General features: G+C 37.3%; 1 protein-coding gene across 4 annotated transcripts in view; it reads right to left on the bottom strand.

Moving 5' to 3' along the window:
• Positions 1–21,328, bottom strand: part of PDE4B (phosphodiesterase 4B) — a gene marked incomplete at both ends in the record, with an annotated part of 454,207 nt that overhangs the window by 192,201 nt on the left and 240,678 nt on the right. Inside the window, one exon of one of the 4 annotated variants that reach the window (XM_080690740.1) lies at positions 12,966–13,015. The exons of the other annotated variants lie outside the window; for them this stretch is intronic. Coding sequence (XP_080546866.1) covers positions 12,966–13,015 — 50 coding nt within the window. Of the gene's footprint in view, positions 1–12,965; positions 13,016–21,328 lie in introns of those variants that run through there. 4 annotated transcript variants of the gene reach the window in all.

Genomic DNA, 21,328 nt, shown 5'->3' with positions numbered 1-21,328 from the left:
AGCGAATGAGAGAGCTATGAAGGCAGAGAGTTCAGCCAGACTGTTATTGCTACATTCTCAGACTTGGAAGAGTAACTGATACCCAGTCGATGCTTGATAAATGCATGCAGTAAGTACGTGGATTCCTATAATCCAATTTATTGTTTCCTGAAATCTCCCCCCGAGATTTATAGATTTCCTAACTGGCACCATGAGCTATCTTGTCTTGTCTCTCATGCACCGTATACATGGCTGCTAAACCTATTTTACTAAAGCACAGGTTTGTTTAATTCCCTAGCTTAAACCATTTAAACATTAATGTCCCCTTATTATCAGAAACTCCTTACTTTGGCATTTAATAATTGCCACTAATGGCCCTAGGCTATCTTTTTTACTAGATCATGGATTTCAGTTTTTTTTTTTTTTTTTTTTTTTTTTTTTTGGTGGTACTGGGGTTCCTGGAAGCCCTTCTACCTCCGGGCTACGCTCCCAGACCTATTTTATATTTTTGAAACAGGGTCTCTTACGCCAGCGCGGCTGGCTTCAAACCTGCGCGATCCTCCTGTCTCCGCCTCCCAAGCGCGGGGATTACAAGCGTGCGCCACCACGCCCGGCATGGATTTCAGTTTTAAAACAACATTCCTGGTGTCTTTGCTGCCACCCCTCAGACTATTGTCTATTTCATTCCATTCATGTGGTTCCCTTGGCTCATGATAAGCCCCACCATCACCTTTACTTAATGAAATATCATCAGTCCTTAAATATTTCTTTGAAATTATCTTTCATTGAAGATCTACTGTCAAATGCCGTCACTTTTGTCATATGCACCTTGTGATATAGTTATGTGTAGATCCACATCTTATTCTCAGCTCACTAAGCCTCTTATGTACAATTATGTCTGTCTTTTCTTTTACCCTAAAGTACCTACTACATGCAATAAATACCCAGGACATTTCTACTAGATTGAAGTAATTCTAAAGGGAAGGTCACAGTGTTGAAAAAACTGGTGATAATTAATTTATCTACCTTATGGTCCCATCTATCAAGCTAAACTGGTGATAATTAAGTTATCTACCTTATAGTCCTGTCTATCAAGCTTAACTAGGAAAATGAAAGCAATACTGCTCTGTTAGCTTTGAAGTGTTATGAAGGTTCACTTGTGTCTGAATTGCATACCATAGAGCTTGTTTCATGAATAAGAAATAAAAGCTCTGTGGTCATTGTCTTCCCCTACTATTCCTGGTGGAAAATGAGGAAAAGGGGACGGACTTCATTCTTTTCCCCCTGCAGCCAAATTGTCCAGGGCACAAAAATATAGCATTTGGACAAATTTTAACATTAATGTTTAGCCAAATCACTAATATGCTATGTGACAGGATTTAGACAAAGTTCTCTATGGTAAGATATTTTGAGTTTTAAAGTTTATCATGTACTCAATGTATTAAGGTGATCAAAAAGCTTCAGATTATTTTTTAATGCATCTCTAAAACAAATAAAAATTTTTTTTCCTGAAAAATACTGCAACCTTACTCTGTGGTGCTCTCATTCATTGTCTCCGGAGCCCTGTACTTAGGACAACTGGTTGCAAATGAAGAGAGGAGAAGAGGAAACCGTGCTGGGAGTGACCTTGGCTAGTTGGAAGAGCCCCATCTCCAAGGGGGAAGCTGTTTCCCATGCCACTTTTTGCTTCAGAGACTCCTGATGTTACAGACAAGCTGGATACAGGTTATGATATCTGAGAATCCTGGACAAATGTGGCTCACTGTGATATATCTGATTTCAGCAGGGCTTACGCAATTCACATTCCTTGTCTGAGGCTTTCCCACATTTCTGGATAACCCATGATATTTCTTCCTTTCTTCCTTGCCCCCCCCCTCCTTTTTTTCCTTTAATGCAAGAAGGAGAAAACATCTGCCCATGTCTGAGAGAAAAGAGCAGCCACCTCTTTGGAATGAGGGCTGGGTTATGAATCAGTGTTTATCTGTTTCTTCCTTTCATTTACGTGCAGGTTTACTAGACACCCTGGGCTGGTTTGAAACCTCCCAATGACGTCAATGGGACAGAGAAATTGGAGCAGCGGAGACAGCTGCAATGCACCAAGTCTACTGAGGTTTTATTCTTTTCTCCCAGGGTGACATCTGAGACAGATATTATCAATCAAGCCCTCCTGGCTCAGCACCAAATCAAAGGCGCTTTATCATTCAAAGCAGTAAAAGCTGCAATTAGAGGATCGGTTAATTTTTTTTTTCCCCAGGAATATTTTGTTCATGACAATTAATAATGCAATTAAAACTGAATTAAGCAAGAGAATGCTTACTAAAATATTTAATTTAAATATGGGAGCAAGTTTCTTTAATGTTCATTTATTAAATTATTAAAGCACATTCTCTACACATACTTTGTATAAAAAATTCCAAACAATCAAAACTATCTTTTACAAATAAAAGCTGGCTGCTAAACTTTAACTGGTGTCCAGGAAATGTCCAAATGTCTAATAAAAAACAGGTACATATACAGCATAGCTTTCCTATCGTTTGGGAAACAAAATACCATCACCACAAAAACCCTGTGACAACTGACAGGAAGGAAACTAGTATTCTGTGAATTAACATTTCTTCAAAAACATTCAAAATAAAACCCCAAAGAAGAAAGCAAAGCCAACTGCTTTTTTTGTTTGTTAAATACAACATATTATTTACTGATTTTTCAAGCTCTCTTCTTAACTTGACTTGAGTATATAATAACATATTGAAATCTGAAAGATGTGGCACTTAATCTAATTATATAGTTTTAAAGAGAAGGTCTCCACGGTGTCTCTTTTTTCTCTAATTTTTTTAAGACAGTAACTCTAAACTACTAAGAATATACAAGGCTAGTCATAGCAAATCTAATAAACACCCTTGAGATGGATTCTTTTGTTTGTTTTAAAGTTACCTAGGAGAGCTAGGCATAGAATATTCTTGCTAGAGGGAAGGATACAGAAGCAACTACTAGCTCGCCTCCCTTTTCTTTCTGGAGTGTCTGATGGCAAATAAAATACTGGTGATGGAGTAGATGAAAACTGGATAGAGAGAAGACAGGGGTAATAATATGGGAGAAAGCATCAATCTCAAGGTTGTGGAGCCAAATTGAATATGACCTAAAGCCACTTAGGTCTGGAAAGTCTAACTGGCCAAAGACAAGAAATAGAAAACGATACTCTTCAGCATTAGCCACTGGCCACGGAGCCTCACCGTCAGCTCACTCTATGTTAATCACAGCAACTAGTGTTATATATGATGTACATTCCTCTAATTTAATAAGAGATTCCAAAAATATGAAAGGTCATTACAAAGTGACTTGGTTATTCAGTGAAGAGCAAACAAGAGAACATGTGTTTAAATGTGATCACTGAGAGTTTAGAATAACATATTGCCTGCCAATCTGGTTATGTTTACCCAAGGTAGAGTGGTCTTTATTACTTGGACTAAACAATACATTTCTTTTATCACCCCATCCCATGAAAATTAGCTGTAAAATGGACAATAAGGCACAGTTTAAAGTATAAATATCTGTATATTACTTATAAGGCTGAGCTTCCTAACAGATCCAGGCCCAGATTTTCTACCACCACTGGATTCATTATTGCTTTATTTAGCATAAGGGCATTATTATGGGCATTGAAGCCTGGTAGACAAGAGTGTGTATCCCAGCTTCTCCTCTTTGTAGCTACACATGTCTTTGAATGACTCCGCATATGCACGTTGGTTGGGAATAAAATAAAAGACACATGCCAGACGTGCGTGGTGACGCACGCTTGTAGTCCCAACATTTGGGAGGCTGAGTCAGGCGAATCACGATTTGCGGACAGCCTCAGCTACTTAGTGAGGTCCCTGGCAACTCAGTAAGACCCTGTTTCAAAATAAAGACTAAAAAATAAGCTGGGCGTGGTGACCCATGCTTGAAATCCCTCATGTTTGGGAGGCTGAGACAGGAGGATCACACAGGTTCAAAACCAGCCTCAGCTATTTAGTTAGTGAGGCTCTCAGCAACTCAGTGAGACCCTGTTTCCAAATAAAATATAAAATAGGTCTGGGAGTATAGCTCGGAGGTAAAAAAAAAAAAACCCTGGGTTCCACCCCCAGTACCTCCAGAAAATAAATAAATAAATAAAAATAGGGTTAAAGGTGTAGCATGAAGTTAGAATGTCCCAAGATTCTATCCCTAGTATTGCAAAAAAAAAAAAAAAGACACGTGAATAAAACACCTCAGAGGCACTCTAAATGTGCTAGTTATTATTTTTAGATGATTATTTAAGAATGTGTACTATTTTGCTTCAGTGCCAAGTTCTGTACTAGATTATAGGAACACACACATGCATGCAGACACACACACACACACACACACACACACACACACACACACACACACACACAGAGCAAACCTAGCCAGCAACTTGGGACTCACTCTTACCTCCTGCAGCTAATCACTACTACCAGTACCAAGAAGAAACAAAGTAAGGCTCTTTTCCAGCTGTGGGAAATCTATTCTATCAGCTAGTGGCCTATCAAAACTTACCAGTATCATACACAAGTCTAACTGCCCAAGTGTTTACCTAGCCCAGAGGATCTCAACTCTTTTGCCCTTTTTAAATTGTTTTTCTCTTTTCTGGCCATAAGTGCCCTAGTTCATGTCATTGTTATCTTTTTCTTGGGTTACTGCAACAGTATTCCAAGCAATCCTCCTGTCTCCAGCTCTATCTGCATGACCACCCATTTAAATGATAAATCTGGCCATGGCGCTCACTTCCCAAAGTTTTGATGAAAAATGTCTTTGCTTCCTAACATACCTCAACAGACCCAATATGACATGCAGTTTGATTAATTTTCTATTATCAGTTTTTCTGTATGACTCAATATTGACCCATTCCACAATCTCTCATCTTTGAACTTGCTGTGTTGTTTCTTGTTCACATACACGTTTTTTTTTGTCTGTCTCCTCCATCTTTACCTTCTAATTCTTATAAATAAATTACTGGGACAGTTAACAGATCGCATTCCATGCATTTGTTCACCTGTCTGCTTCCTCTCCACTTGATTGTGAGTTCTAAAGAGTAACAACCAGAGACCATTCATTTTTATTTCTCCTAACTAGGCACAGAATGGCAAGCTGCTCTTGAAAAATGCTAAAGAAAATCAATGAACATTCATATTTATGATTTCAGCTGGTCTACTTCATCAGAGAGGTTTTAGAAACTTTTCTGTCAAAAAGGGATGGGATCTTTAGTGGGCCGAATGAGAATTTAGATGCCATTTCTCTCTGCCCTACTGCCCCCACCTTGTTTTCATCCATGACATAGGTATTAGATGGATTCTAGGGCCATAAAAGAAATACTAGATTCCACGAATTGGCTTCAGAGAAACACATTTAAAATCCACACATTCTAAGGGGCTCCTGCACTTTTAAGAAACATAGATTCTACCAACTCAATCTGGAATTTCCCTGAAGACAGAAGTGAGAGCCTGTATCAGTCCATATAGCCAGCTCATTAATTATTTGTTGGCAACTTAGTCAAATGCCCTACATGTCCTGGGTCACATCTTATTCATTCAGCAGATATTGATTGACAAGTATGCCATTTCAGACATTAGAGATGCAATGATGAGCAACAGGTTAGCTTATATATATTATTCATACACACCAACATCATTTATTTCCCTATATTACATTTGGATGTTTGATTAGTCCATGTAGAACTTTACTTTTTGTCAATGGGCAAATCTCTGTCTCTGCCATACCACTGGACCTTCTCCAAGTAAATTCTGTTTCTGTCTTTGGTTCCTAACCTCCATCACCTGCTATGGCTATTCATCTCCTATACAGTCCACATTGTTCATTGACAAACAAAGGAGGAAGAGATCATTGCTCTCCATGTATACACAGATGCCTATGTAGTCTGGCATTGCTTATTTGCCATATGATGGTTTTTAATATGAACAAAAGCTTGCTGGGTGAGTTCCCAAGGTAAGATTGACAAACACTAATGAATCAGTGACTATGAGTTAATCAAAGCAATAAAAAGTATAGGTGGATCTTTTCTGACAGATGATTGACATGTAGAGACTAGATATTGAGTACACACGCATCATTATCCAGCTTTAATTGGAAGATTCTTGAGGGCCTTTAACTTATTTACAACAGTTTCAGGATACCATATATTTTACATGGTTCTTTTTTGCTCATTATATAAAATGCCAACAAAATTTTTGACTGCTGCATTAATAAGCAATCAAAATGTTTTTAGACAAGAGTGTTATGTAGTCCTAAATAAACTATAAAATAAATATCATTTTTCTGTTCAGAAAGGTCACAAATAAATTTAAATATATTCATTAAATTTTAAGTATTTATACATACACTCTAAATAATAATTCAAAGCCATTACCAACAAAATCAACAGTTACACAAATTGTATTTATCACACGATGGACAGAGCAAAGGTTTTAGAATCATTCAGAAGTGAGTTTTCATTCAGATTTTGTTTAGTATTAGCTCAGTGAAAACTGGAAAATTAATATCATGTAAGCCTTGGGTTCTTTTATACTTTTATTGGGAAAGCTTCAGTTTTTAATCTTTAATACAGGGATAAGAGTACCTATGTAATAGATTCTCATGAAGCATAAATTAGTATATATAAAGTATTCTAAACCACAACGGTAGATATGTTTCTAAACATATGATACATTTTCATCTATTTTGTTGGTTGGGGAAAGAAGGAAAATCATTATATGGTAATTTCAGAATAAAGAATCTATCCTGAGATTTTTCAAATAATACATAAGAGAATAAGAGATGCATATATGATTTATTCCTTCATTGTCTTCTTTTGTTTCTTGGGATGGGAACCATTTCAGTGAAAGCTTATAGTGAATTATAACTCTAATTTTAAGACTGTTTCCTTTTATCTTAGAAAGTGATTTTGAATATGTGACTAATTTTTTTTTAATTTTCCCTGGACAATGCTGCCTGCCAAAACCAGGACTGACTCCTTTCTTTCTTTCTTTCTTTCTTTCTTTCTTTCTTTCTTTCTTTCTTTCTTTCTTTCTTTCTTCTTTGGAACTGGGGTTCCTGGAAGCCCTTCTACCTCCGGGCTGCACTCCCAGACCTATTTTTTATATTTTTATTTGGAGACAGGGTCTCTTAAGCCAGCGTGGCTGGCTTCGAACCTGCATGATCCTCCTGTCTCCGCCTCCCAAGCGCGGGGATTACAAGCGTGCGCCACCACACCCAGCCTTGCTACATGTTATTCTAATCACATTGATATAGCAAATAACAAGACAGAGGAAAATCCCTGCCTTCATGGAATTTACATTCCCTCTTTTTACAGTGACAATAGGAAGAGGTGGGGACAGAAATTACACACAGCCACTCGGTAGGCACCATCTTCCTCTGGATCAGTCATGCCTATTTTTGTCTTCATTCCTTTGCTTTTGTCTCTGTCTGTCTGGAATGCCTCCCCTGTTATCCTGGTAGAACAAAGTCAAATTTTGCCTCCTCTGTGAAGTCTGTGATAGCTCTTTGGGGCCTGGAGAGCTTTGTGTGTGGCTTTTTTATGGTATTTCTCAGATTCCTGTTGGTAGGTCCTTGATTCTTTTACTAGAAGATGAGCTCCCCCTAGGCAGAACCTGACCAGCACTGATTCTTACTAAGTATTGTATTATCAGGGCCACTGATCACAGAGCATAATAGAATAATGCTCACAGAGCATTCTCAATAATGTTCAGTTACTGAATGAATGTAGCTTAATCCAACCGTAAAGAAAAGAGAGATTGTGAGGTTAGCCACGATTAGGGTGTTTCTTTGCATGCCATCTACTCCAAAGTCTTAATTCAAGAACTTAACAAATGTTTTGCTTGAAAAAGAAGTATTTTACATGAGGTACATTAACTAGCATTGTTTTACTAAAAACAATCTGATTCAGCAGGCATGGGAATTCAACAGCTAACTTTTAATTAGCTGACACAAATAGCCTTGACAGAAATACTCATTTTATAACTTGATTATCTTTCAAAATGCTAAATTTTGTGTGTGCTACCACTGTTCCATGTAGTTGAGGAATATAGTTAAGCTGTTCATTTTTTTTTTTAATCTTTGAATTATCACAAGAAAAACTGCTCTAGAAGGAGAGTCTTAGCCATTTGACTAACTTTGATGGGCTTACATTAGGTAGCTACCATTTAAGGCAGGGGATGGTCCAAGGGTGGAATAACCTACAACCCCTGGTGCAGAAAGTCTAGGCCTGTCTGATGTGTGGTTTTGCAGGCAGGGCTCTCTCAAGATATTTCTGTCAGATTAGCTCTTTTTTTTTTTCTTTTGCCCGTTGATCTTCAATCTTGGGAACTTTTTTCAGTCTGTCTTCAGCTTGCAGAACCGTGCCTTTGTTGACTTAACTGTGCAATGAAAGAGGAAGCTGTATTTCTGACAGGGAGGTAGATCTAAGAAGCAAGCTAACATCTCTTCCTGTAATCAACTTGCAGGATAATTTTAGGTCTTCTGTTGAACTGATAGCTGGAGCCATCTGCCTTTAACCAACTTATAAGTACCAAGTACTTTTTAGACTGAGTAAGAATATGTTCCTTCTTGCTCTTTTATCTCCTAGGGGAAAATACCTCTTCATGAATTTTCAAGGAATAATCTCATGAGAAGAGTTTCTTGCCCAATTGGAGGCAAGAGCATTCACCCTTGCTTTGCTTCCACCCCAGCATCTAGCAAGCTTCATGAAGAGCGCAGCAAGTGTGCCATGAATGCTAGATGGCTTGACTTAGACGGGCGTGTTCTGCTTGGACAGGTTGTATGCATTCTCTTAAATATAGGAAGGGGAAAGAAATAGACTTCTTCAAATAGTATGTACATGTTTCCTCATCAAAACAGGATTACAAGCATTTCTCTCATATTACTTGTGTGCCATTTGGCTGAAGTCTCGCAGGGAGGATAAAATCCACGTCACATAAAAAAAATGAATACATTTGTTTAGAGTCTTGGGTACCTATAAATAAATTGTTGATTTAAACATAATTTTCTGCTTTCTGTACATATCGGAGATGATCAGTAAAAGACAATGTATTCAAATTGCTATAAATAGTTAAATTTTACTGTTTTGTTTTTCTTTGTCCATCACAGGAGACCAATCTCATGCATAATTTTTCCTTATGCTGGCTTAGGTAATTAAAGCAAGGGGTCTTTCTGAGCTAATATATATATATATATATATATATATATATATATATATATATATAGTATCTCAAAGGGTATTATATGTACCCTTCCCAACAGTACTGCATACAAGACTGTAACTTAAGGGCTTTTAAAATTGGCTCGTGCACAGCTTGCCCATTAGCTTCTGCTCAGTGTTTAGCAATGACAAATACACTCTGTCAGGCTCTATGGATTTCTTAGTTCAAAAAATAAATATTTACTGATTTCTGGCAATATTTACAAATCTATAACTTAGCTTCTAATGTGATGGTCATTGTGGCTAACATTGTTCTAACTTAAGCCAATAATCCTACCAACTAAATATACTAAATCTAAGTGTGTCAGGCTTTTGAGACTCATGTGGTACAAAACAGATATAGATGTCCATCATATATATATATATATATATATATATATATATATATATATATTCAATATAATTAACAAATTGGGAAGTGACTTTACTGTGAAAATAATAATTTTTTTTTTGGGGGTACTGGGGTTCCTGGAAACCCTTCTACCTCCGGGTTACACCCCCACACCTAATTTTATAATTTTTTATTTGGAAACAGGGTCTCTTAAACCAGTGCAGCTGGCTTCGAACCTGCGCAATCCTCCTGTCTCCGCCTCCCAAGCGCGGGGATTACAAGCGTGCGCCACCACGCCCGGCTCCTGTGAAAATAATGCTATCGCTGAAGGATTTTCCCCAGGATTCATTTAAAATTTAGTGCATTTAAGCGATTGTTTACATAAAATTAATTGATGTCGGTGTCACTGAAAATGGAGAGTTCAATTTTGTTTTCTCACCTGAACTTACTCTTAGCTGTAGTTCAATAGAAAAATTGTATGTAAATTAAGTTAAAATATGTAAGTCAAATAAGTTCAGCTGGAAAAAATTTACACTTAACTCTCAGGAGTTATACAAAAAGGGATAAATCATCAAGTAGAGGGCTTATAAGGATACATAGACAGATTTCCAAGCCTTTCACTGCTGTAACTTGAAAACATTTTACCACTTAAAATTTAGCAGTCTACTAGTGATGTACCATTTCTAAATTACCATATTAAGAATTCACTGAGCCAACTCAGGATACCTCAGATATTATAGATAGATGCACACAGACTGTTGTGGATTTAGCAGAAGCACTTGTATGAATTTTCCTAAAACAGAATACAGCACTACTTCTTTGGAAGTACCATTTTCTTCCATAGATACTACCCTAGCCAGCTACTGCCTCTGTGCTGGCCCCACAACGGGCCATGTTCTTTCCTTCTTTGATAACTTCCACATCTCTCATAGCTTTCAAATTAAGATTGAAGCCACTATAAAGACCCATCCAGCTCTCTCTGCCTTTTTAGCATTGACTCAAGCCATCTCTTAGCATTGAGTCAAGCCATCTCTTTTCTTGTGACTAGAAACAGCAATAATCCCCCCCCATGAATTAAACATTGCTATATTATTCCTGGAAGATGTTTCTTCTGATTTTCTATTTGGCTATGGTCTATTTATTCATCAAAATTCTAACTAGGGGTCACTTCTTTATGCCCTCATCAGATATATGTTCCCAAAGTAGATCATACACACACATATATTATTATAATCCGGATTTATAATTGTTGATTTATTTGTGAGTGTGCCCTATCTGATGGTTATGCAACTCTGGATTCCAGAAGCCTACTATAGTGCCTGGTACATAGTAAGTGCTTAAGAAATAGCTGTTAGCAAGATGAATGAATCAATTATTTTGCTGAATAAGTGAAAAATTTTAAAGTTGAAGATCATATCATTACTTAAAAGATCTAGCCTTTTTTTTTAGTGGTATTAGAGTTCCTGGAAACCCTTCTACCTCCAGGCTACACTCCCAGACCCATTTTATAATTTTTTTTTTTTTGTAACAGGGTCTCTTAAACCAGCGAGGCTGGCTTCGAACCTGTGCGATCCTCCTGTCTCTACCTCCCAAAAGTGGGGATTACAAGTGTGTGCCACCATGCCCGGCAAAAGATCTAGACTTTTAACAGCACTCACTAACTTCCAGATAATGTAAATGAGGAGAGACAAGGAATCAGAAGGCTAATATTTGTTGAGTTGATCCTTTGGACCAAGGATTCTGCTAACAACTTTACATCTCATTTGAACACCAGTATTAGACAACAATACCAGTGTTATTTTTCTTTTGTTGTTAATTTGAACTTAGTTTTTACTTAGCACTTCATTTGTGCCAGTACGCAATGTTAGGTGTTTATCATATACGCCTAAGTTCATATAGTTGGAAACTGGAATTTTCAACTGTATCCATCTGGTTCTCTGGGTAGTATTTGTTTATTGAAATAATATTCCATCACCCAAATGTTATTCCAGAGGTCCAGCAAGATAACAATAGGTATTTCATTCTTCTGAAAGGGTGACAAAATAAGTTTATATCATTTTTCTCCTTCTTAATATGTCCTCTTTTTAGAAATAATAACATGAATTGTACATCACAGATACTCAAGCTCCTGCCTAACCATCTAACCAAGTGCAGTTTTAGGAAATTGCCCCAACTTCTATTCTTCTCAGAACATCAATTCCCCACCCTTAAAGTTTATGACTATCTTCAATAGAAAATATATTAAAATGAGAGAAAAATAGTTCTTTTTTCTTAGCCAATTAGTTAAAATACCTTTTGAATTCTAGGCTTGAAGGGAATAGTAAAAATACTAAACTTCTTTTTTTAAATGCCCCCCACATTTTCAGTTGACCCTAGAAGAAAATGTGATCAGGAAAAATTGTGTTTTGATGTCTGAGAACTAAATTTGCTCAAAATTTGAAAGTAGGAGTACTTTCTTTTTCTGATTTATTCATCAACACCACCAAAAGTACTTACTAAATGAACTTCCGAAACACTGAGCTAGGCACTGTGCAAACAAAAATTATGTCAGCTGAAATTCCTGCCCTCTACAAAAATCTGGCAGTCAAAGCAGCTACAAAGTTAAGTTACCCCAATCAAACAGATGATGCCCATGTTTGATATAGAAATTCAGATTCCTCTTTGTTGCTGTGCACACACACACACACACACACACACACACACACACACACACGACTATGCAATTAAAGATAAATCAACATAAAAATCACACAAATCTACAAATCTGTGCTTCCCATTCACACACAATGTCATGCTTACCTTATTAACACTCAAAAGGAATATACAGTTAACAGAAAACCCAAGTATTTTCAGTAATGCAAAGTATTTAAAATTTCTCCTAGAGCTTAAATAAAAATCCCCAAAATAAAAATAAACCAATAGTTATTTCATTAACCACATCAAAACATATATTTAGGAGTGGTTTAATATATTCCCAATTTGCAGTAATTGTGCATGACCTTATATTTCTTTCTGAAAAAATTTAACAGAGGAAAGCCTTTTCAATGCAGTCTTATTTTCAACTTCAAGTCAAGACAAATCATTCATAAATTTTATCCTGGCCTGAAACAGATAATTTATTCTTACAGAAAAATTCCACTCAATTCACTATCTGCTCCTAAAAAAATCTTAAAAAGTAGAAAGTAAAGAACTTTTAATGTAGGAATGTACTCAGAGTCTTTTCCTGAAAAATCACATCATTTTACACAGCATAACATTTCCCCCTGGCATTTTGCCTATTTTAAATTTCTTGTTCGGTGGTTTAAATATGAAACCATCTCCCAGCTCCGTCAGCTGAACTGTCGGCTAAAGTTTGCTGTTTGCGGCATGACGGAGGACACCTACCAGATCCACGAATGTCGCCGAGGAGGAGGCAGGTCACTCACATGCAGCATGCCGAGGAGGGGCTGATGTGCTGTCAACAAACCACCGCTCAGAAACTTAGTTCATTTCCATTCATTCCCCCATCTCCTGCCGCCACATAGTTATTACTGAGCTCTTTGTCCTTTTATTTTTCTTTCTGATGGCATGTCACTTCCCCTTGCAGAGTAGATATCATTTTCAGTATGAATACAAATGACTTAGCAATCAACATATAAGCGTTCAACAGGAACATCATCAGTGGTTTCCTTCAGAAATCAAATGAGAAAATCGATCAGCAGCCAAATCTGAGTGATAGCTTCCCGTGGTGTGTTAGCATTTCATCCAATTTACCTCGGAGCAGGGAAGAAATGGAGTTCCCAAAATTGTAGCAAAATCTCCCTTTCAACAGTAGCCTTTGTTTTCTCTGTTATTCTGCATTTTCTCCTCCACGCCTGGTGCTACGTCTGCATGTTTGGGAGTTTTCCTTTTGCCGAAGTTCACACTGATCAGATTAATCAGATGCAGTTCTCTCTGCTTCTACCTTTTGCATCGCATCGCATGGAGCTATCGAACCTCCTGTCTGACTCGTTCTGCATTGTTTAGTCCATTCAGTGCACGATGAGAGAACATCTAACACACGGGGTCAGATTTCCTGAATGACATATGTTGGACCACAACAAAGGAGAAAACCCCGGAGAGATTATAAGGCCTTTTCATCGCAGAAGATTACAGAGCAAGGAAAATGTCTATGTTACACAAAGAAATAACAGTGTGACTGGAATAATGAATTCAACTTTCAGGTTTGGGACAGACTCCCCCTACTGCTCTCAGCATGATGGTGTGTGTTTAAACTTTCACCTCTGGTCTAGGAAGACGGCTCTCTGAGCAGATACAGTTGCCCTTCAGAGCCATCAGGGTCACCATTAACTGAGGCCGGCAGTCACAGGTTCAAAGATCCTCAGATCCTCTCAGAACGGAAGGCATCCCCCAGAGAGACAATGTATTCAACACAGAGGACAAGGGGCTTGGCATTCGGGATGTCTGAGGATGATTATCACTCACACTGACAAACAGTACTTTGCAATCAAATGAGAAGGCGTATTTGCAAGATCTCCCTTTGATTCTTGTCTTAGGCTATAGTCTTCCTTATTTTCCTTTTGGATCCTAATAATCCTGTATTTTAATTGAATCTGAGTTCCTGGAAAGGAAGCCTGGCTTCTCTGTCTCTCTCTGTCTCTGTCTCTGTCCCGTGTGTGTGTGTGTGTGTGTGTGTGTGTGTGTGTGTGTGTGTACTGGGAATTGAATGCAGGTACTATTATACTCCCAGCCTTTTTAATTTTTTACTTTGAAAGAGGGTCTCACTAAGTTGCCGAAGCTGGCCACAAACCTACAATCCTCCTGCCTCAGCCTTCCAAGTACTGAGACTATATGTGTGCACCATCACGCCTGACAAGGAATGACTTCTTTTTGTTACTTCAGATTTGCATCCACATCTCAACTTCCCTACCCTCGCAATGTCTCAGAAAAGCTGACCTCAGGTCGGAGCTCACTTTGTGCAATGACAGAAACAGTCATTAAAAGGGTGGGGGGTGCTGGACTGGAGGTTACTGAAGATCAAAGCTTAGACATGAAAAGGAGTTTTCTAACTCAACTTTCTCTCCTGCCCTTGCCCCTTTACAATTTATTTTCAAAATAGCACCCAGGGTAATTCCTTAAAAATCTAACTCAGGCCACATATATTTCATCAATCAAACACCTTCCAACGGGTCTGCACTTCGGTCAAAGGGAGAGCTAATACCCTGACCATGGTCTAGGGCTCCTAGATGCAGTCCTCATTGTCTCAGTAGACCCAATGCTCCTCCTGCCTCACACTGCTGAAGATACAGCCATCTTTGCTGCCTCTAGACCATGCCAAGAACGCTCCTGCTTCAGGGATTGTCAATGGCCATACTCTGCTTAAAAATGCGCTTCCTCAGTTTCTCCACTGATCCTTCCAGCACCTTCTCAAGCTCTGTTCAATGTCACCTGTTTCCTGAAGCTAGTCTGATCACCCCACCCTGACTCTCTCTTTACTTTGCTTATTATTTGTCCTGAATTTATTACTAACATGGCTTATAATTTATTTATTATGTACATCATTTGCATCCTTGCACAAGAATATGACTCCAAAAGAAAGGTTTCTGTTTTCCTTTTTTTTTTTACTGTTTTATTGTCAATGCCTATGTCAGTGCCTAGCACAAAGTAGTTGATTAATAAATAAATTTGATGAAAATGAATTAATTTGTGAATATAGACAATCAAGTCCTACTCCACAGGTTTCCAACTAACGAGAAAGTTGATAATTGGCTTAGTTCACAATTAAATAGAAGTGATTTTTATGAAAATAATATTTTGGGTCAGGGTCAATGTTCAAGGCAAGTCCCTTTAAAAAAGATCCACTGTGGTGGGTAGAGGTACAATATACTTATTAAGAATGGCAGAAAATAAGAAAGAGGCACGGTGAATGTGGTTCATTTAATCAGGCAGTGAGATGACTTTTAATCATTTTTAGATTATGAAGGAAATATAAATGAACAAAAGCAATCTGAGAGTTTTTGATAAGAGGAATCTTAAAGGTAATCTGTGTGCTTAATTTACCACACAATTCACTACTACAACCACAGTAAGAGACTATGCTTTTACCTTTGAAGATTGGGGGAAAGAAGGATCATTTTGTTTTCTTCTTAAATTTGATAGGATAATCATAAGGCTTAAATTATTTATTTTAAATAACAGTATTATTGATATATAATTCTCATTCTATAAAATTTACCTTTATAAAGTATCCAATTCAGTAGTTTCACTATATTCAAAGTTGTATACCCATTACCATGATCAGACTTTATAATATTTAAGTCACTCTTTAAAAAAATAAAACCTCATCTCTATCTTCCTCTCCACAGTTCCTGAAAACCACTAATAATTTTTTCTTTCTTTATGGATTTGCTTATTCTGAATGTTTCACATAAATTGAATCATATGGAGGCTGAGACAGGAGGATCACACGGGTTCGAAGCCAGCCTCAGCTACTTAGTGAGGCTCTCAGCAACTTAGTGAGACCCTGTTTCCAAATAAAATAGAAAAAAGGTCTGGGAGTATAGCCCGAAGGTAGAAAGCCTCTGGGTTCCACCCCCAATACCACCACCAAAAAAAAAACACTGAATCATATGATATGTATATATACAATATATATTACACTTACTTAAATGTGCCATACATACAGTAAATACACAGTGTGTGGCCTTTTCACTTAAAATGTTCAAGGTTCATATAAATTGTGGCATGTTATTACTACGTCATTCCTTTTATTATTAAAAAAGATTTGATTAAATAGATATATCACATTTTGTTTACATGGATTACTATCGAGTTACTACTTTTTAGCTATTATGTATGAATATTTCTTTCTTTCTTTCTTTTTGGTAATAGGGATAGAACCCAGGGGCATTCTACCTCTGAGCTACACCCCTGGTCCTATGTTTAGTCTTTTTATTTATTTATTTAATTTTATTGGTGGTACTGGGTTCCTGGAAACCCTTCTACCTCCAGGATACACTCCTAGACCTATTTTTATATTTTTATTTGGAAACAGGGTCTCTTAAGCCAGCAAGGCTGGCTTTGAACCTGTGCGATCCTCCTGTCTCCGCCTCCCAAGCGCAAGGATTACAAGAATGCGCCACCACGCCCGGCCTAGTCCTTTTATATTTTGAAACAGGGTCTCACTGAGTTGCGGAGGGCCTCACTAAGTAGCTGAGGCTGTCTGCGAACCATGATCCCTCTGTCTCAGCCTCCCAAATGCTGGGATTATAAGCGTGCACCATCACACCCGGCCTGAATATTTCTTTTATAAAAACTCATGTACAATTTTCTGTGTGTATGTATGTTTTCATTTTTCCTATATATAATTCAAGCAGTTAAATCACTGGGTCATAGTGTAACTGTATGTCTATGGTTTTAAAGAACTCCAAACTTTTCCAACATGCTATACCATTTTACATTCCTACCAGCAATGTATGAGAGTTCCAATTTCTCTACATCCTCTTCAACATTTGTTATTGTCTGTCTTTCTAGTTACACCCATTCTAGCAGTTATAAAGTGGTATGTGATGGTGGTTTTTGTGTGCATTTCCCCGATGGTTAGTGATGAGCAATTTTTTATATGGCTCTTGCTCACATGTATATCTTCTTTGGATAAATGTCTATGTAAAGCCTTATTTTTTATTTTTATCTTTTTTTGGTGGTACTGGGGATGGAACCAAGGGGCCTTTTACCTCCTGGCTATATCCTCAGACCTATTTTATTTTTAATTTGGGAATATGGTCTCACTAAGTTTCTGAGAGCCTCATTGAGCTGCTGAGGCTAGCTTTGAAACCTGTGATCTTCCTGTCTCAGCCTCCTAGGCCCTGGGATTACAAACTCTCGGCCTTGAGCTTGTTTTTGAAAATTGGGTTATTTCGTTTCTTAATTTTGAGTTGTAAGAGTTTATTATATGTTCTGGCAACAAATTCTTTATCAGATATCTAATTTACAAATATTCTCTCTCCTTTATGGGTTATCTTTTTGCTTTTTAAGTAATGTTATTGGATATAAATAGAAATTTTTTAGCTTATTGAAGCCTAGTTCATCTGGCTTTTTGTTTGTTATTTGTGCCTTTAATGTCTTATTAAAGAGACTACTGACTAATCTGAGGTCATGAATGTTTACTTTTATGTTTTATTACATAATTTTATAAAGTTTTAGCTCTTATTTCTAGGTCTATGACTTAATTTTTATATATGGTATGAATTAGGAGTCTAACTATTCATTTGCATGTGTATATCCAGTTTATTAGCACTTTTATTTTATTCTGCATTGAATTGTCTTAGCATCTTTTTCAAAATTAGATTGATCATGCATATGCTGTTTTATTTCCAGTCTTTCAGTGTTACTCCACTCTTTGATATGTCTACCTTATGCCAGTGTAGTACTATTTTTTTTTTCTATTTTGGACATTTTTAAACTGGAAAGTGTGAGTCCTCCCACTTCATTCCTCTTTTCAAGTTCATTTTGGCTATTTTAGCTCTCTTGCATTTCTATATTAATTTTAGAATCATCTTTGCTAATATTTCTAAAAAAAGCAATTGGGATGTTGTATAAAATCTTTAAATCCATTTTGGGAAACATTGCCATCCTTGCAGTCCATTAATATGGAACAGTTTTCCATTTACTTAGGTATTCTTTAATTTCTTTCAATAGTGTTTTGTAGTTTGTACAAGACTTATACTTGCTTAGGAAAATTTATTCCTAAGTATTTTTTCTTGATGCGATTTTTAATATAATTACTTTCATAATTTAATTTTTAAGTTGTTCATTCTAATGTACAGAATTAAAATTGATTAGTGTGTTGATCTTATATTTTGCAATCTTTCTCAACTAATTTATTAGTTATTTTTAGTTTTTCTTTTAGGTAAGTATGCACGCTTGTGTTTGTGTGTTGCTTAGGTTTGTCTCTGTAAAAAATCATGTTATCTATAATATTCTTTGAGATAAATTTTATCTTAGTCATCAAAATTAAAGGAGAAAAAAGTGTTCTTTTTTTATTTTCCTGAGAAAAACCTATTGACCCTCAGATAGTAATTTTAGAATAAATAATGATCTATGACATACATCTTTTATCACATGTCACAACATTAATATTGACATAATTATAGCAATAATGATAATAAGCTATTATATGTTATTATATATCATATGTGATACAGAATATATTATATATGTATGTATGTTTATGCGTGTGCATATATATATATATATATATATATATACATACACATACTTTTTGTGATATTGGGGATTGAACCCAGAGGGAATTCTCCCTCTGAGCTACATCCCTACCCCAATTTTATTTATTTGGAAATAGTGTCTCTCTTTGTTGATGAACCTCACTAGGTTGATGAGTGCCACTACTTTCTGAGGCTGTCTTTGAACTTGTGATCCTCCTGTCTCAGCCCCCCAAGTACCGGGACTACAGACATGCACCACCACACCTGGCTTTTAGGAATAAACTTTTAAATTTCATCATATTTGCTGGGCATGGTGGCACAGGCTTATAATTCCAGTACTTGGGAAGCTGAGACAGGAGGATCCAAGGCCAGCCTCAGCCACTTAGTGAGGCCCTCCGCAACTTAGTAAAACCCTGTTTCAAAATAAAGAATAAAATCGGCCTGGGGATGTAGCTCAGAGGTAATATGTTCCTGGGTTCAATCTCTAGTACTGCCAAAAAAAAATTCATCCTATTCAATCTTCCCAACAACCCCCTGAAGTAAGAATAATTTTTGTCCTCATTTTATAACAGAAAGTGAACCTAAGAAGTGATCCGTGACTTGCCAGGGGACATAGTTAATTAGAACAGCATTGCAGGTATTCAAATGAAAGTTAAAGAAACTAAGTCTAAGAGACTTAGAAGACTCTAGAGTCAGTCACTGAAACTGAGTCCTCTGACTCAATGATTTTATGAGCAGGATACTCTACTTCTTATACAGATGTCGTTGATCTTTTCATAAGAACGATGCTAGTAGAAATTCCTCAGGATAGGTGAGTGTGTGTGGGGGGGGTGGAGAGACCATCCCTGTGAAATAAATTACTTGATGATTATGCCTGCAAATGGCTCTCTTTTGGTTTTCTATTAAAGCATGTCTTGCTGATAGAGTGAATCTTGCTTTCTAGCTGAGACGGCTGAAAATAAATGGGAGAAAAATGATGGCAGGAACTTGCATACTTATAGACAAATACATCTCAAAATTTGTGCTTAAAGCTCACTAGGAGGAAAAGCAATGAGGAGTAAATGTTATCTGAGAGCACAGAGGCACGAAGGCAGTCCATCAACAGCTAACAGCATGAAAGACACCAAAACAACCTCGCCTGAGCAAGCAGTTTCATTTAGTAATAAGTCACGCACCAGTACCGGGCGAAGCTTTTCCAAGGAATACCACTGAAAATCTGAAGTGTGATGAGCAGCCAGATGACCCATAAGTGTTGAAATAGGGCAGCATGCATTTCACCAATTTTTAAAGCTTACAACTTCAACAACTACTTCTTCTTCTTCTCCTTCTTCTTCTTCTTCTTCTTCTTCTTCTTCTTCTTCTTCTTCTTCTTCTTCTTCTTCTCCTTCTCCTCCTCCTCCTCCTCCTCCTCCTCCTCCTCCTCCTCCTCCTCCTCCTCCTCCTTCTCCTTCTCCTTCTCCTCCTCCTATTTCTCCTCCTCCTCCCAGGGAACTCTACCACCAGGGAAGCTTCACCCCCCCAGCCCTATTTTTTTTGTTTTGGTGGTACTGGGGTTCCTGGAAGCCCTTCTACCTCCGGGCTACACTCCCAGACCTATTTTTACTTTTTTTTTAAATTTAGAAACAGGGTCTCCTAAGCCAGTGTGCGCGGCTGGCTTCGAACCTGCGTGATCCTCCTGTCTCTGCCTCCCAAGCATGGGGATTACAAGCATGTGCCACCACACTGAGCTTGTTTTTTATTTTGAAACAAGGTCTCACTAGATTAATGAGAGTCTTACAACTTGGAAAGGCTGTCCTCAAAATGCGATCCTCCTATCTCAGCCATCCAAATACTGGGATTACAAGTGTGCACCACAATACCAGCCAATCATCAGTATTTCTTTGATATGAAAAAAATCAGAATCTATGCTCTTTGATTTAGAAACAAGAGCAGCAATAATAACATGTAATAATTTTATAGTTTTATTCAAATAATCATAATAGAAGATTAATTATAGGACTAATAATTACCTTTATACTATTAGAGTTTCCAGAGGATTTTCACATATAGTATTATATTTATTCTCCACCATGATCATCTTACAAATAAGGAAACTGACAACCAGATAAATCTCAACAAATATCAGTGTATCAGATTCTATGCTGGGTGTTGCCACCCATGGGTGTTCTCTACCAGTAAATCTTAACCACTTATACTACCTTTTGAGGCAATTATTGTCAATTTCATTCTGAAGGTAAACTCAGGAAGAACTAGAAGTTGCCTAATCCTGGAGTTAGTAGGAGGCTGGGAAGAATGGATACATTTGTTTGGATTGTGCTGTCTAAGGCTAGCACTTTACCAGTAAGAAAACTCACTTCAACCCCTAAGGAGTAGCATTATTATCTCTATTCAGAATATTGGGCATCTATCAAAAAGCTCCCACAGGGGACAATTTGCCAGCATCCAGTCTAAGGACACATTCCAAAGAAAACAAAAAGGCCATTCTGTGCATGTGCATGCGTGTGCTTCTTTCCAGGTTTGCCTGCTGGTGTATGTCGGTGATGA

The sequence above is a fragment of the Muscardinus avellanarius genome (assembly GCF_963383645.1).
Source record: "Muscardinus avellanarius genome assembly, chromosome: 3".
In the NCBI taxonomy this organism is placed as follows: Eukaryota; Metazoa; Chordata; class Mammalia; order Rodentia; family Gliridae; genus Muscardinus; species Muscardinus avellanarius.
This window is presented reverse-complemented; position numbering and strand designations above follow the sequence as displayed.